Genomic DNA, 15,694 nt, shown 5'->3' with positions numbered 1-15,694 from the left:
GCCCAGTCACACCCTCGGCTTTGCCTGGCACTGCCTCAAAACTCTGATATGGTTGACTGTCTGACACAGTCTTGATTGATTATTGATGTATTTAGAGTATTGTATACTTTCTTATATGGCCAATAATCTAACTGTCCAACACCAAATATCAGACAGCAAAGCTTGTACCAGTTAAACACACACAGATTGTACTGAACACGTATATAGGCAACGTACACATGCATCATAACACATTTATACAGTGATAGTGAGTCTGTATTGTGTTTACTGTGGGTTGCACTGGCCACAAATGTCCATTGCTGCACATCACGGTGTGTTACCACCAGCTGTAGGTCCCTGGAAGACTGTGACCCCACTGACCGGAATGTGTATCATGTCACACATGTGCATTGGTGCATGTGTGTCCTCAATTAACAATACAGCTCCATAGCACTTCTACAGGTTAACAAGCCCAGAGGGAGCCTTTGATTAACAGTTAAGTTCAACTGAAAACATGTCGGGCTGCATACACCTTTAAATGAACAGTTAGATGTTCAGTATTTAGCTGAAATAAAAATCCAGATAACATTGGGCTCTTTATCACTTCGTCGGACACAAAGAAATCACACAAACTCAACAAAAGGGGCAACTGGGAAAAAAGAACCCTTTTTTTCAGGTGGTGATGTGTGATGGCTGATTAGTATCTGACCTTGAGTGAGTGTTTGAAGCTGTAGGATGGGGTCTTCTCATGTCCCTCGGTGGTCTCCTCTCGCTTCTTACAAAACAGCAGCATCTTGTCATACAGGAAAAGGTGCCTCTGCATGGGCTTAAACCTGGCCAGGTCCTTCACCTGAAATCAGGCCAGTCAGTCATCAGCTATCACTCAAGCTATCACTCCACAGTCCAACTACAAGGCTTAAAGTGTGGTAACCTGGTAATATATCATCTGTGAAATAATGTTGGTGTCGTCAGCAACTGTGATTCTCCTCTAAAACTATACTCTGCGAAAACCCTCTCCTGGGTGGTCTAAGACTTTTTGACCTCCATATCACAGTGTAACCAATCAAACACTATGCTCTTGCAATTGTTGAGTCTTACAAATTAATACTTTTAGAGCTCAAACTAGTTATTTGTGCACATAATTCTAAAAATGTGCAGCATGCAACTAAAGATAGTGGGATTCAAAATGTAAAGTACACATGATTTGTAGTAGCGGAACTATTTTATAGCCTTTCGACTAACCGATGTTAAAAAGCACAGCATTATAAAGTTTATACCCAGCATCACTGATGATGAAGGGACAGTGATACGATCTATTGGAGAGTGAGGTTGTACCTTGCTGTGGCCTCTCTTGTGGTCAGTCCACACACTAAAAGATCCCTGCATCAGCAGCTTCCCCAGCTCACTCAGGTTTCCCTGTGAACACAAACAAACACAGTCAGACTTTTAGAGCAGCTCTCATTAATAGGAGATCTAAATAGAGATGGGTGTTGAAGAGGTGACAGGCAGCCATTCCATGTGCATGATCCCACTTTGGCCCTTTCACAGTGTCACAGATCAACGGTTAAGAAGAAATCAATAAAAAATCATGAAGGAAAACAAAAGCAAAATATCTTACAGATATTTTTGTATGACATTAAAACACTTCCACTTGTAGAATTCCATATTATCCATTTACTGTATATTCCAGCAGTCTCTGCATTTCTATGCACTTACACAATCTGTACCATAGCTATTCAAATGTCATTGTCATGAATTCAGTTATCTTTACCTTAAGTTGATTATTCCACTATTCCTCTGGTCATGAGCTGCAAAAGCATTGTAAATGCCAGGGAAGGAAGAAATTGTTCTTTAAAGTCTGTGCAGAGAGGAGGTCGAGGTGGATGGACGGATAAAAAGTACACTGACTTCAGTCAACACTTTTTTTTGCTTGTACAAGCCCTACATCTCTGAATGTCCTTGATAGTTTGTGATCAAGGTCATTGGTTGTCCAGGTGCAGCGTGACTGAAGTTACTCCATTGGTCGAGTTTTGGGACTTTCTATTGGCCAGTGCCTTTTCAAAAGGAACTGGTGCAAACAGTTTCTATTATCATAGTTGTTAAACCATTTCTTTGATTTCGGGAAAGCAACATATTTATAGTGACTTTTTGGACAAACCACAGCTAACTTTCCATAGGAGAGATTCTCCATACAGCCCCGTGAGCCGGAGGTTCATCTCTCTGTGTCTACTCTATCCAGCACTCTGTTACCCAGACAGAAGCTGTGTGCTGTGTGAGAGACGAAAGCTGTGTTCACACATGCACGGAAACCCTACAATTTTCTAGAAATTACACAGAGGAGCTGTATGTGTGAACGCTGGGGTTCACATCAAAAGACATTAAATGGACTTTACTCTGCCAGCTCCATAGTACAAAGCCTAAACCTCAACTAAGTTTAACTGTAACATGGTCATGTCATAGAACAGTCACTTTTCAACGGAGGTTTCTGACAGCTTGAAAACATGGGCTGGAATCACCAGGGAGTGATGTGAAATACCAGAAATGTTTCTTCTCTAAGACATGAAACAAACACATCCAAAGAATCACAACAACTTCCCTTCACCCTCCATCGATTCTTTCACCAAGTATGGTTTCGACTCCCTGACCCTCTGAACATTATTGATTAATAAATGATCTGGAGTTTAAGCTGTGTGGACAGACTTGGTCAGGGTTTTCAACTGCTCCCTAGATTCTTTTCATATGTTGTCAGAAACAACACTGCTGGGTTTGTTTTTAATGTGTGACGCACCAAAACTGTGTTTACATTTGCTTTAAAAACTGCTTTGTCACTGTGACACAACATGTACCCACCTGTGGTCACTGAGTAGTGATACAAAAAAACTGAAAAACTAAATCAAAAAAATTAAGGCAGTGCGTTTAGTTTTCTGAATATTTAATGTGACCAGAACCAGATCATGAAATCCGGGCCTTGTCACCTGCTGCAATATTTCCGTTAGATACAGGTTTTAACTTTATTTTCACGAAGAAAGTCCACTGATATTCTTTGATTTGTTTGAAAACACTGATGGAAGCCTGATGGAATTTGAAATTGCCCAATACGTTATGTGCCAGGCAGGGCTCTTATAAGTATTTATCCCCAACTGCTTTTCTCTCTCTCTCTCTCTCTCTCTCTCTCTCTCTCTCTCTCTCTCTCTCTCTCTCTCTCTCTCCCTCCTCTGTTTTCTTGCCAGGTGTTTACAGTCTGATTGGTTTTCACTAGGGATGCACCGATATGGAAATTCTTGGCCGATACCGATACCGATATTTGTTTATTACTTGAATAATATGAAAAACAGAAAAAGTGACAAGTGTAACTTTAGATGCCATGGTGTCGGGGGTAAATGACGTATTCTCCAAGCAAGCCTTTAGCCCCCCCCCCCCCCCCCCCCCTCTCTCTTTTTATCTATATGACTGCTTGTGTGGCTGTAGTGGATGGGCAGAGGGGGACATTTAATTATGTGATTGGGAAAATTAAAACTCCAGGACAACTGAAGGGGAATACAAAGTATGGGATGCGTATTTGATCATTTATATCATATAAAATATGTCATTTATATCGTTTAAAATCATTTTTCAGTCTGTTTCCTGGCGCGATACGCTCGCTCACACGCTGAAACCATCGGTGAAGGGCGCTGGTGCGGCGCGGCGCATCGCAGCCCATGTGAACCGCACAAAGGTTTAACAGGGGGGTGGATGGGAGGCGCCTGGCTTTCCTTGGCGCTGCGCGGCGCGGCGCTTCAGCGCCCGGTGTAAACCCGGCGTCAGTGTACCATAATCTGGATGCCAGATTGGCAGGCTGCAGAAAACATACCAATGAACATCGGCCAATGTTATCGGTGAAAGTCAAGTTTATTACCGATACGCCGATAGCAGTAAACGATATACGGCCGATACATCGGTGCACCACTAGTTTTCACCAGTCAAGCTTGTTCATCTGCTTCCTCTTAGAACTGTCATCATTCAGAGTCCTTAATAAAAGCTGAAGGGAGGACTGTCCCTGAGTTTATCTGCTTTTAGTCTGCCTGAGCTGCTGAACTAGTAAGTCAGGTTATGGGAGGCAGGGCAGGATGGGTATTGTTTCCATTTCCATTTGTAGGTTACCTAGTCACTAAGTTATTTGGTTAGTGCCTCCTCTCTACTGGTACAACTCTCTAGTCTGCTAATTTCTTTACTCTGGTTATTGCTGTGATAATCTTTGCATTATCACACCTTCACAATTTATCTATTTTGATTGACACAATAGTTATTACTTATTATTATTTACTATGTGTTATTATGTGTCATTAAGTGCTCTTTATTGTTCACTTTGTGTCATTATTCACTGCCTTATTTGCTCTATATCATTATATACTCATTTATCTTTTCAGTCATTATGTATGATAAAGCCTCAGAGGGCTCAATTATTTCATTTTTACTCTAGGTGCTGTAAACAGAACGGTTACTTAAGTGCTGAAATTGTGCATTTCTCTGTAGACTGCTATGTGATCCTAATGCAGTATTGGCTTGGTTGAAAGCCCTGAGGTGTGTCCCTGAGGTACGGACTCCCAGAGCATAGTGCATGGGCTGTGAGGTTCTGTCTCCTGTGTGCAGTAGAGGCACTGTACAGTACCTTTCTGTATCTAAATTCAGAAGAAGGAAAACACCTTGACGGACTCTCAGGGCATAGTCCATATTGCACAGGGTGTGAAGTTCTGATCCCCCTTTGATGTACAAGCAGTACAGTACCTTTCAGTCCGAGGGGGAACCCCCCCGATGTAACCTTATATCTTTTCTTTGGTTCAACAACATAACGTTATATTGACACCCAAAGGAACCAATTAGATTCAGATACAGTGCCCGCTACAGAAAAGATGATAGTCTCACTGATTTCTGAGAGTGCTTTTCTGACTCCAATACACTCTAAAACAACAGTGTCTTTAAAAATATTGTCGCCGCAGGGCTCATTTTGACCGCCGACATTATGTTTTTTAGTTTTCAGAGTTTCACTGATTTCATGTTATTTGGCATAACCACCTGGTTCCCTGCTGACCCAATGCCTCCCACATCCTCTTAGCCAACGGTCAGACAGATCATCCGTTTTTTGCCAGATGCTCCAAGTGCCAGCCTAAATTGTTTCTGGTTCTCATCTTCACCTGCCAGCCAGTTCAGGTCTCCTGTCACACCTCCTGTGGATTCCTGTATCTTCCTATAACTCCAGAGAAGACCCACCTTTGCCACCTGAGATCACTTCTACCTGTTTCCTCTGATCATCAGTCCTGCACCTGATATTGTGCTGGGCATAGGGATGCTTTTACAAAGTGCTGAATTAAGGGATTGAATTCTTTTGTAAATAATATTTTTTTTCTTTTTGATTTTCAATAAATCAGAAAAATGTCCTAAAACATTTTCATTTTGTCATCAAACAAAACAGAGGTTTAAATAAACACAAAGTATGCTTTATGCTAAGCAGTCTACCAACCTAAAGTTGATTAACGTGACTTAGCTGCTTGTTTCCTTATATTTCAAATTATATTATTTAGCTTTATTTTCATTGAGTACAAGAAAGATGAATGAATTCTTCATACTGACCTCAAAGCCTGTGATGGCTATCTGGTGCATGGAGTCGTTGACAGACTTGATGATATCCAACATGGTCGCTAAAGCCTCCTCCAGCTCAGCCATGCCCTCACTTTTACTGCATTTTAACATCTCCTGGGAGACAGGAAGGAGGAAGCGGGTTAGAAAGATTGAACAAGGCAAGATAAAAGAAGAAAACACTTGTGAGGCTCAAGGGGAGGATCATGATAGGAGTATTTATTTTATCCTGCTAACAGTCCTGGCCCATGGGAGGGGAGAGGAAGGGAGGGGAAGGGAGGGGAGGGGATTAAAGACTTTTTTGGAGATAGCAGCTGCTTTACACTGTAAACATCAAAAAGACATCTACTGGAATCAATCGATCTAGTTCTAATTTTGACTTTGATGAGTGAAATGAATTAAATGGTAAATGCTCTGTATATAAAAAAGCCCCTTTTCTAGTCTTGATGACCACTCAGACACTTTACAGTATGTTTGCCATTCACACACACATTTGATAGAGTGCATCTATGTGAAGCACTTTGTCACACATCATTCTTACTCTGCTGGGACACACAATTTGGGGTTCAGGATAATGCCCAAGGACACCTCAGCATGCAAAATGGGGGATCGAACCACCAAACTTCTGGTTAAAGAACGACCTCCTCGACCTCCTGAGCCACAGCCACCCATGCTGACAGTTAAACTCATTAAATCAAGTTTTTGAATAAAAACAACAGGAATATTAGTAATACATGTTCAAATAAGTCATGGTCGTTTCTTTTCATGATGATAAAACAAATGCTATTCTGGCCCAGATCCCATACACTGATAGAGTAACAGAGTCACTGCTGCATGTTGCCCCTGACTCATCAAACTGAGAGATGTAAAAAGAAAGCAATGTATTCTGTGGGTGTCAATGTAATGAAATAGCAGAGTTGACTTTATATTTAAGTAAATTAGTTAAGTTGATTCAATGGGTTTATTGAAAGTTTTCAAGTTCAGTTCAGTTTTACAGTTTCAAAACCAGTAGAGACACTGTAGTAGTTGACCTCATTAATATCTGTGTTAAGTTAACTCATATTTTTAACATCTTGATTTTCACAGTCAAATTCTGTATTTAGATAGCACTTTTCTAGTCTTGATGACCACTCAAAGCATTTTACAGAACAGCTTTGCCATTCATCCATTCACTGTCGGCACAGCTGTACCGCCGACCGTCTGGTTAGAGGACGACCCACTCTACCTCCTGAGCCACAGCCACCTGTCGTATAAGTTGTATTCATGCAAAAGGCAGGATATTGACATTTAAATGGTTTTGGAATAAGTCTGGAATGTCATAGGAAAAGACCAGACGATGAGTCCCGACGACCAGTGCAAAGCCCAAGATCCTCAGCTCACCTACAAAGAGGAACCTCTGGGGAATCCACAGGCACAAATGGTTTATTGGAACAATGTGTATCGTAATAAGTGATTAAATGCATATTTTTCTTGTTATAACTTGTTGCTGAAGCCTGCTGACTTACACATTACAGAATACAGACCAGATGTATCTATGTTTATTACTCTTAGATCTGTAGTGAAAAGACTGAAGCCTCACTGTGACTCTTGGTAGACCCCATCTCCTCCATATATACTAACTGTTTTCCACTGTTCTTCAACAAAGTCTGTTTCATGGTAACACTGTGTGTGTGTGTGTGTGTGTGTGTGTGTGTGTGTGTGTGTGTGTGTGTGTGTGTGTGTGTGTGTGTGTGTGTGTGTGTGTGTGTGTGTGTGTGTGTGTGTGTTTGTGTGTGGCTACCTTGAGCATGAGTTGGTATTTGGTGATCCTCTGGACAGGCTTTAACAGGTAGGCATCCAGGGAGAGTTTGTGGTCCAGTTTCTTCTGGCATTCCTGTTGTGAGAAAACCCAAATGTTCTTCATCAGGAAGGGACGACAGACACGACAGACAGGCTAAACTTAATGTTAAACTACAGTCGGCAAAACACACAACACAACACAACATTGGGTTCGGGCATAAAAGGGACAGCAGTTTTTGTAGATTTGCCGTCAAGTGAGTTAAATGCTTGCATGAGGTTTCTTAAATAAAGGATGTATTTTAACAAAGACTGCAGTCTGTCATACACAGTAGCACCAGTGCTTAATGGCTGAACTTATCAACTACTCACCCAAAAAAGATTTCACTAATTGAATCTTAGGGGAGTCACGGTACAGTTAGTTGCTGCTATATGAGGCCTCACATAAAGAAAATTAGTTTATGCAGCTTGAGGTGGTTGTTTTGTCCTAGTGTGTGTGTGTGTGTGTGTGTGTGTGTGTGTGTGTGTGTGTGTGTGTGTGTGTGTGTGTGTGTGTGTGTGTGTGTGTGTGTGTGTGTGTATGTGCGTGCGTGCGTGCGTGCATGCGTGGGTTACCTGAAAGAAGAGACTGTCTCCACACTGTCTCCAGAGGACTTCAGAGCGGGGTTTGTTCTGACAGTACTTCTGATACACCTGGAGCTCTTCTTTCTGACAAAACAAAGACATGTGAGTGAAGTTAGATTCTTCAATCATCTCTCATCAGTTTCGGGTCTTTTTCAGCTGCAGCTGGAATATGAAGTTTGTCAGTTAAAGGGGACATAGCATGCAAATTCCACTTTGTTAGTGCTTCTACAGGTTAATGTGGGTATCTGGCATGTCTACCAACCCAAAAACTCTGGGGAAAAAACACTCACGCGTTTTGTTATAGTTCCTCTAAGTCAGAAACGTCATGCTTGAGCGACTCGATTGCGCTTCCTGGGTTTTGTGTCGTAACAAGGAACTGGAAGTCTCCCTACATGGTCTTGGCCCACCCCCCGCCCCCCTACATGGTCTTGGCCCAGCCCGTCCCCCCACACTCGCTACGCCGGGTTTACACCGGAGGCAGCGAGGCTGCGAGGCAGCGCAGCGCCGTTCCCAAGCACGCAGCCGGGCTGTTCACACGGGACGAGCATTTCTCCGCTGGTCAGCCCGCGATTCACTCACATGTGGCATTTGTCTGGATCGTTGGGACTGGGAGGCTGCAGCAGCTGCTCGGGAGCGACCGCTCGCTCTCCCGTGCGTGAGCTGGAATTTGTGTCAGCGCCACACAGCCAGCAGTGTGGAAGACTTCCGCAGTGTTCAGCGCTACTGTAACCCCCGAACCCCGACATTCAACGGGTACAACAACAAGCGGAGAAAGCAGAATCGCGGGCTGACCTTATATATACAGTCTATGGGGCTGACCAGCGGAGAAATGCTCGTCCCGTGTGAACAGCCAGGCAGCTGCGCGCTTGAGAACGGCGCTGCGCTGCCTCGCAGCGGTCTTCCACACTGCCAGCTGTGTGGAAGACTTCCGCAGTGTTCAGCTCTACTGTACGCCGGGTTACAGTAGTTACGCCGGGTTACAGTAGTTACGCCGGGGTACACCGGACGCGGAAGCGCCGCTGCGAGGCAGCGCCGTTCTCCAGCACGCAGCCGCCTGGCTGTTTACACGGGACGTGCATTTCTCCGCTGGTCAGCCCCATAGACTGTATATATAAGGTCAGCCCGCGATTCTGCTTTCTCCGCTTGTTGTTGTACCCGTTGAATGTCGGGGTTCGGGGGTAAATGATGGTCTTCATAGCCCCCCCCCCCACCCCTCTCTTTCTCTCTCTGTCTATCTGCTTGTGTGCTTGTAGTGGATGGGCAGAGGGGGACATTTAATTATGTGATTGGGAAAATTAAAACTCCAGGACAACAGAAGGGGAATACAAAGTATGGGATGCATATTTGATAATTTATATCATATAAAATATGTAATTTATATCGTTTAAAATCATGGGGGGAGAGGGGGGAGGGGGGAGCTGGCTCATTAGCATTTAAAGGAACAGGCACTCAAAACAGGTCACTCTGTGGAGGGCTGTTTTATACAGGGTAAAAAGGGTGCTGTTTTAAATGATCCTTGTGGTATTTTGACCAAAGTATGTTACAGACATTTCATTAAGACCCCAAGGAACCATATCAACTTGTGGTAAAATGGGCATGCTATGTCCCCTTTAAATGGTAAACGGTCTGTATTTAAAAAGCCCTTTTCTAGTCTTTAAACTATACAGTTTTGCCATCCATCCATTCGCATATACATTCATACATTGCATCTAAGTGCAGAGTTTGTGTTGAAAAAAGCCAGCGCTGGTGTTGATGTGCTTTAAACATAATCATGTGATCTCTGCAACAGAGTTGATACTTGAGTTCCTGCCTCTGCCTGCTGCACCACCTTTCACATGGATCCGGTGGAGAATTTGTTGCTCTTGTGAACGAGTCTGAGCAGTGAACCTCCCACTGCATTGTGCATGTATGAAAGATAAACTGCAGAGAAAGTCTGGACCCAGTTCTCCATAGTTCCCTTGAAGGACATGTCGGAAAACAGCTTTATGCCCGTGCCACACTGGCTGTGGAACAGCCGCAGAACAGCTTGCTATTCATTTCTGCGTACATGTTAACAGATTAGATCTGATGAGAGCTGTTTGGCATGGTTCAACCGCGGAACTTGCACTGCTCTTCAGGCATGCGGAATAGGGGAGCTGCCGCTGTATGCTGCAGGTATAGAGAGGAAAATCTGTCTTGAAAAGCTTAAAGCAGCTGGATGCAGAGGGTGGAGAGCTTGTAAAGGCGAAGACAGACCTCCTCTCTTGCTCCTGCCCTGACAAACAGGAAGTCAAATAAATACACTAACGTCTCACTTTCTGTAGTGCTTTCCATGGAGCAGCGGGGCACATGTTAGACGTAGCTTCCCCCTGTTTATAACATTCACACTTGTGACTGGTGCCTGTATTAGCATGTGTGATTAAATGTGATCCTACATACACTGCACTGTAGTTGTAGTTGATTCGATCAGATTGCACTTAAGAGGACACAGAGTCTAAAAAGACAGTTCGGCCCATCACTGACTGGTAGACCCCATCTCCTCCATATATACTAACTGTTTTCCACTGTTTTCCACTGTTTCCCCGAATAAGGCGCGACGCTGTAGCTGATTGGACTATGATATTCAGAGGCAGCAGGCAGGACAAACTGTCTTGAGAATTTGTATAATTTAAGACATTTTAAAAATAATAATGATGATTATAATGATAATTAACTAAATGTGTCACTATCATCTTTTTTTCTTTTTTACTTTGGGAGGGCTGAGCCCTATCGCCCTCTATTGGCCAGCCGCCCCTGCTTCGAATATGTATAGTCGACTACAAAAGCCGTATGGTCGTAAACATCAAAGTGCGGCCCCATCACACAAGCTCTCTGCCCAAAAATACATGTTTGTAGAGGTTTGGTTAAAGACTAAAATGAGGAGTTTAGTTTAGTTAGATGTAGGGCCCAAGGTCCCTTTTGCCTAGAGCCTCCAAAGACCCTTGAACGCTCCTTGAACTGTTGTGAATCATTAGACAGAAAAAGCACAGGACTCTGACACCCGATCAGCAACAGACCTTTACCTGAATGTGAAATGCAGAAATCATTAAAGAAAAAGGAGGAAAAAATTAATATATAAATCACTTAAATTTAAATTAAAAAAATCTTTGAGTGAAATTCTATTTCCTTCAAGACAGATTGGTTCTATGTGATTGTACTCAGGTGAAGGGCTGTCTATTCTTACTCCGGTAACTTCATTAGGTAAATCTGTCAAATCTAATGCAATCCAGTACCACAGCTCATCCATAAATAGTATCTTCACAAACATGACAGTAACACAGGTCAGTTCTGGGTGACACAGATAAAGCAAGTATTCATTCAGTTTATTCCTGAGGATGAGGTTTGCAATGGACTGCAGTATATTAATATTGTTACCCCCACATGTTTATAAAAGAAGGTAATACAATTATTGAAACATCTCCTAATATTCAATTGATTTTATTTGTATGGAACCAAATCAATACAAAACAGTCCAGTTCAGTTCACACTGTCAATAACAAAATATATTCTCAATATTGTCTTTATGGGTGAGCTGAATGGATTAGAATTTCAAGATATACTAAATAAATTATTAGTACGAGAGACAGTGGCAGATTTAGCAATTTGGGGGCCAAGGCGAACACAGGCATGGGGCCCTCAGCATCAGTTTTTCTCCACCTTTTTCAATCCTTATTTATCTAAGAAAGTCCTGCTTGTAACTTCTTCCCAACCCAACAAAACATATCAACATTTTAACAAATGCACTCACAGTAAAAACTGATTTTCATAAACAATATGATCTCAGTACAATAAGAATATACCAGCTGCCATTCTCCTTTGTCCCTGTTTTCTCTTTCTCTCCCTTGAAAGTTTTTATTTATATATTATTTATTTATTATATAAATTCATATCTTTCTATTCTTCGCTCATGTTTGTTTTCATGTAAAACACCAGGAGCGGGCGAAAATGTGCGTGTGTGCTCCCATTTAAAAAATCTTGAAAAATGACTCGTCAACATTTTGTGCTCAGTACAACACCAGATATGACGGACAAACAGGAAGTCAAATAACAGTTAGGACTCAAGTGCCCTGAGCGACATGGAATCATGATCCGACACCATAGATTCATAATTAAATACATAATGGTAAACTCATCATCTACATCATAAACATCCCAATAAAAATGTTCCTGTGAGCTGAATTTTCACCTGTTGAACTGAACTTTGAACTCGTTCTTTTTATGTGTGACCTGACACAACACTGCTCGTAAATCTCTGTTTACACCCTGAACCACCTCTGTAGATGTGCTAATGGCATAGTCCATTGTAGCGGGGGCTGAGGGGGGAGGGGGGTGGCTGAGATACTAGTTACTCATGAAGTATAGGCATTCTGATGCCATTTTAGCATATGGATTTTTAGAATGACATGATTAAATAATGAAGAGTAAGAAAAAAATCTTAACTATAACTTTATTAGGTGTTTTGTGGGGCCCCTGGTAGTTCGGGGCCCAAGGCAATTGCCGACCTTTGCCTAATGGTTAAGTCCACCTATGACGATAGTAGAGTATACATATATACATTCAGTAACTTATTCCTTTAGTCTCTAAGATGTGTATTCAATTCTTTTACATGAAAAAAAACCCATGATTTTGGATGATAAAAGTACTCAAGTGTACGTAACTACTACATAACTAAATACTACAATACTACAATTTGTTAAAAAGTATGTATTATACAGGAGAACATTTTACTCTGAAACGTTGTTTAGTGTAAAATGACAAACTGGGAATATCCATGTAAAATGTACAGTGTGCAGTACTTGGGCAGACTGCAATCAGTTACTTTCCAGAACTGTTTCAAAGCTACTCACCCTTTTCAGAAAGCAGGTTCCCACCAGCTCTGGTTTCTCTATACTGTTCTCCAGCTCTTTCAGAAATGTCCTGCAGGGAATCCATGGACAAACAGGAATAAGAACATGCTGGATGCCAAATTACCCAAATGCCTCAAGTGACTTAACGTCATTAAACCAACACGTGTTAGTAATTTTTAGCTTCAACAGCTCAGTCTAGTTGGGCTAGTTGCAGTAGTTATTTAATTATTTGGATCTTCATGGGTTATTTTTTACCTCCTCCACCTCCATTTTTACAATTTGGATCTTGACCACGTTTCTATGAAGTTTATGAAAATGTAAACTAAGGAGATCAAAGAAGTGGAAAGAATCTGATTCAGTAATGTTAGGTCCACCTCACACAGAGAGATCAGAGGGAGTGCTGACGCAGACAGGGAGAGAAACATGTATGGGGGAAGGGACAAAACAGGAAGAAAGACAGAGGGAGGAAGAAGTGCAAGAAGAAAGAAAGAGTAGATGAGTTCAAGGATGGAAGGAAAAAGAGGAAACAAGTCAATATTTTAATCCTCCAGCGAGTAATCTGTAATCTGCCTGGATTGGCCTGTAATCTCTGTGAATACACACACTGGATACACACTCCATACTCCTACATCTTTGGTTGAAAATGCATAAACTCTGCTGTGGATAGGTCAGGCATTTACATTGATGCAGAGTTTAAGAGCCACTAAAAAGGAGTAGTTTGGAAACACTGCTGACCCAATTTGAGTTTGAAAACTCCAGCACAGTGTTTTAGTTTGGACGGTTAGAAACAGAAATGTTTGGAAGCAATGTTGTTCCACAGACACACAACTGCTTGCTGATTGGGTCTTTTCAGTCACAAAGTAGCCTTCACTGATTCGTCATGCTCATATCACGTAACCCTCTTCAGAGAAAAAAAAGCCGGTATTATCCTGTTTTAGTTTGAAAAAGTAGTGTGGATGTAGCCTATGTCTCTACAGGGTAAAATTAATTTTATACAATTAAAAGTCAGCTGGAATTATTAAAATATCAGTTCACTCATCATTTGATCCAGCAAAACAGATACTGGGCAGAAACAGTTTACTTCTGCATGAAATTCAAGATCATTTGTTTGCTATACACTGTGGTTGGTTATTCTACCACCAGGTGGGACAGGAAATTGTCTTGGTAAGGCTGTACCAATAAAATCCCTCCTCTCTTAAATTGAGTAACATACAGTATATACTGTAACTAACATCATTCCAATAAAGATACACATTTGTTTTGGAAAATGTCCCTCACTCTAAAATGTGAACAGGATGGATACTGAACCAGCAGACACATATAACGAGCACCAGAAACAGCTGACAATCGTAACATGATTTACATGATTGCACTCATTAACTAATAACATGTGGTCAGATACATTATCAGTGTTCTTAGGTGTTGTTCTGCAGGGGGACTGACTTTAGCTCGAAGTCACAGAGATAATTCCCCATGACGTAGTTTATTGTTCCTCCTGCAGAGACTGAAGCCTCACTGAGACTCGAGTACCAAACAGAGCTGTGGGTGGCTCCTGGTGGGGATTACGTGGAGGAGGCTAAACTCATTATCCAGATCATTGCAAAAATCAATGTCCTGCTATTAACGCACTGACATATTAATCAAACTAATTTGGGATAATTCTTAATTATATGGCTAAATTTAACAAGCTACTCAACCAAGGCAAGCATTTTAACTTGTGTGTGTCCGTGCTTTTACCAAATGGCTTTTATTTGATTGCTGTTTCGATTGTTGTATTATTTTGTTTGCTGTCTTTGATTTTAGATTTTGTATCATATAATTTGCTGCCTTTGATTTTAAATGATATTGTTTTAATTAGCTTTGTGTTTTATATATTTTTTTATTTGCTCCTTTTTTAAAGCACTTAGTAGTAATAGAATGACATTTCAATGTTTCAATGTCAATGTAAACATTATTGTGTTTATTGTGTGTGTGTCTGCTGTCAGCAAACAGAGAAGCTGGAATGCAGACAGACAGATTTGTGGGAGTTAGTGTGAAGACAAGAGCCACACATCTTAAGCATTTTTTCATAATTATCAAAGCAGACGATAAGAGTCTGTGTAAACCACTTGTTCATTTTATATTTTTATATTTCAAAAAATAAATGCTAAGAAAATAGTGGACATTTGGGGGTTTTCAAGTTTTTTGAAACTATTGATAGACAGATGGGGCCAATATGATGTATACCTATAATTCAAGCTTTAAATGCAGAAGACCTGCTACAAACTTTAAATTTGTGGAACTTTTTCAAACTTTTTTGACACCGTTAGAGAGATGTGTTGTCTTTGTGATGTTTTTAGTTGTCATTATTTTCACTTACACTAATCCAGACTGACACAATCCAGTTTATAGAGGAAAATAGTAACATTTTATAATTTCAATTTATTTATCCTGTCAGACACCTAACAGCTGTATATGAGCTTATAGCTGCCACTGTATGTACACATTACTTCCTTTATAAAGGAAATAAGAAAAGTTCAGTTGTAGATTTCCATCCAACGGCAGCTCCTGAGATTTCTGCCAAATGTCACTAAGAGACAAAAATGGCTTCAACAGTCTCCAGTGCTGCTGTTGATTTTACCACTATTTTATTTTGTTGTCACAAAACAGAGAGAAAGTAAAGCTTCCTGTTACTGCAGGTATGTACTGACAGCCCTCTGTGCAGATATTAGACATAATAATAACTAAACCAGAGCAGATCTGCTTCTCTGATTTAAATCACTGATACTGAAGCCTCAAATACATCTTGCCCTAAGTTTTGTGTCTTTTTTTAAACAAGATATTTTACTTCACAAATA

General features: G+C 41.2%; 1 protein-coding gene across 7 annotated transcripts in view; it reads right to left on the bottom strand.

The window, feature by feature from the left end:
• Window positions 1-15,694, bottom strand: part of mcf2l2 (MCF.2 cell line derived transforming sequence-like 2) — a 132,937-nt gene that overhangs the window by 39,517 nt on the left and 77,726 nt on the right. For all 7 annotated transcript variants that reach the window (XR_004613701.1, XM_034583874.1, XM_034583877.1 and 4 more), the window contains exons 18-23: window positions 12,858-12,927; window positions 7,984-8,076; window positions 7,373-7,465; window positions 5,587-5,709; window positions 1,315-1,395; window positions 689-829 (exon numbers count right to left, since the gene is read on the bottom strand). Coding sequence is in view for 6 of the 7 variants with exons in the window: in XM_034583874.1 (XP_034439765.1) it covers window positions 689-829; window positions 1,315-1,395; window positions 5,587-5,709; window positions 7,373-7,465; window positions 7,984-8,076; window positions 12,858-12,927 (601 nt within the window). In the remaining variant the exon portion in view is untranslated. The remainder of the gene's footprint in view (window positions 1-688; window positions 830-1,314; window positions 1,396-5,586; window positions 5,710-7,372; window positions 7,466-7,983; window positions 8,077-12,857; window positions 12,928-15,694) is intronic.

Source organism: Hippoglossus hippoglossus, chromosome 4 (assembly GCF_009819705.1).
Source record: "Hippoglossus hippoglossus isolate fHipHip1 chromosome 4, fHipHip1.pri, whole genome shotgun sequence".
Lineage (NCBI taxonomy): Eukaryota > Metazoa > Chordata > Actinopteri > Pleuronectiformes > Pleuronectidae > Hippoglossus > Hippoglossus hippoglossus.
The sequence above is the reverse complement of the archived record's forward strand: the minus strand, read 5'-3'. Positions and strand labels throughout refer to the sequence as shown.